This window comes from Austrofundulus limnaeus, unplaced genomic scaffold (genome assembly GCF_001266775.1).
Source record: "Austrofundulus limnaeus strain Quisiro unplaced genomic scaffold, Austrofundulus_limnaeus-1.0 Scaffold0, whole genome shotgun sequence".
Classification (NCBI taxonomy): Eukaryota; Metazoa; Chordata; class Actinopteri; order Cyprinodontiformes; family Rivulidae; genus Austrofundulus; species Austrofundulus limnaeus.
Window position 1 is genome coordinate 6,142,543 of NW_013952402.1, and position 2,065 is coordinate 6,144,607.

At 34.5% G+C, this 2,065-nt stretch overlaps 1 protein-coding gene across 1 annotated transcript in view; it reads right to left on the reverse strand.

Annotated features, from left to right (window-relative positions):
* Positions 1 to 251: 251 nt before the first annotated feature.
* The window catches only part of adss2 (adenylosuccinate synthase 2), an 18,458-nt gene continuing 16,644 nt past the window's right edge, over positions 252 to 2,065 (reverse strand). Inside the window, exon 13 of the mRNA XM_014032462.1 lies at positions 252 to 1,235. Coding sequence (XP_013887916.1) covers positions 1,183 to 1,235 — 53 coding nt within the window. The 3' untranslated portion in view covers positions 252 to 1,182. The remainder of the gene's footprint in view (positions 1,236 to 2,065) is intronic.

Here is a 2,065-nt window from a genome sequence, read left to right on the forward strand (position 1 = left end):
ACAAAAATGAGCCACAYATCAGAGGCATTAGGGGTGATGTGTCAGCTGGAATGGGGTATCGAACCGGCAACTTACCTGTTCTCTGCCACAGCCGCCCCAATTACCATTTTGAGTAGTTTTGATTTTTAGTTCAAATGTGCASTACACATAAAACAAATAAATAAAAAACACCTGAAATTATATATTTTCTGGTAGATTTTGATTCAGCATTAAAAAAATAGTAGAAAAAGAGACCAATGCACTGTTGGAAATGTAGTAAGAGTGATCAGCTTTTTTGTTTTTAATTTACAAAAATCCAATTAAAACATTTGTAAAATCAAAACAGCAATGACAGCCAAATATTTAACAATATATTTATCAGCTCATACATTACCACTATCTTTCTCCCATGATCAGAGCATTATTCTAAAAGTGCAAAGATGTGAAAATTAAAAATAAATGCATGAGTAGAAAGAAGTCGGGACTAAACTCTGTGCTGTTTCTAGAAAAAAAAAGGTAAAATTTGAACCTAAAACATTCTTACAGTAATAGGTAGATGTGTGTTAACTTTTCAATTTTACATTCATTGGAAGCTTACATAAACTACAAGACAATGAAAGGCATTTTATGGGTACGAGTTGGATGACAAAAACACAAGAAGATGTACTTTAAAAAAAAAGGATCCCTTTATGAAGGTTGAGAAAACCTGGCAAGAAACGAAACATAAAGCAGATATAGTCCAAAGCATCTAAAGTGCTGAGGTTCATCAAACTGGCACAGAGCATTTCAAACAGCATACAATCAACCAAGTCGCAGTCAAACACATGGATAATTCTTTTAAGACAGTATCCTATGTCTGTTTCAGTGTTCCCTCGTTTCCTCTAAAATCKGAAGCAGCCGTCGTTCAGTTTGTGTGAAATAAACATTTACATCAAACAGACAAATCAAAAAACAGATGCTGTTATTTAATGTTTTTTTTTTTAATCTGATGGAGACGCCGGAAACTTTTCAAACACAGTGGTCCATCTGATGGAGGTCGGTAACATGGGTCAGTCTGATGGTAAAAATGTGAAGGACAGAAGTGGACGTGTCTCTGTTGGACAGCAGAGACAGGTAGGCAGGTTGTGTGCGCAGGGAAGCTGGGGGGGCTGAAACGTACGTCTGATCCAACACCGTGTGTCGTCTTCATGTCTCCCATTCAGTCTAGAACAGCTGGATCATGGACTCTCGAGACTTCCCCACTCCGATCCATTTGACTGAGAAAAAAGAAATCCTCATTGTGTGAGCCGTCTTCAACATCCTTAAAATCTTTCAAATGGTTAAACCTTCCCTGCACTTTACACCTTTTCTTCTGTTTTCACTTCTTTGTGCTTAATTTGTTTGTGTTTTCAGTTGTCTTCCTGCTCTTTTCAGTATTATTACAGTAAATGTATGTATCAATTACATTTTTTTCGTGCTTCAATCAGTTTCTCTATGCTAATTTAAACTTTTTAAGCTTCGTTCAGCTGTTTTCTACAGTATAGCTACCTCCTAGCTATCTTAGCTAATGTTAGCATTTACGCTAATTTAGCTTTAGTGATAATTTTGGCCACTTCTTCCAGCTGATTAATTCAGCAAACATGTATTCTTTCTAGTTCTTTGTTCTAGATTCTGCTTTTTCAGCTACTTTATAGCTACTTTTCTGCTATTTTGGCTATTATACAACAAATTGCAGCATTTTTAATGTTTTTTTTCCCCTGCAAAACTCTAATCATTCCTGCTGCATTTTCACAGAAAATGTTAATTCTCTCATTAATCTTTTGCTTTTTAAAGAATGTTTAGAAATTTGTTTTGGACAATGGAAGTTTCTTTCCCTATATGGGATATCTTCTGGTTATTACTTTGTAAATTACTCAAAAATACATTACATTAAAAACACTTAAGATCACAAGAGAAGTTTCTCCTCTCTATGAACCTGATAACTATAAATCTATGTATAAATGGAATAAGAACAGCAGCAACAGTATTTTAGTTTTATTAGATAAAAACAAAATCAGGTAAAAAAAAAAAAAAAGGGAAAAAGCAGATAAAAAGATGGACCTGAACA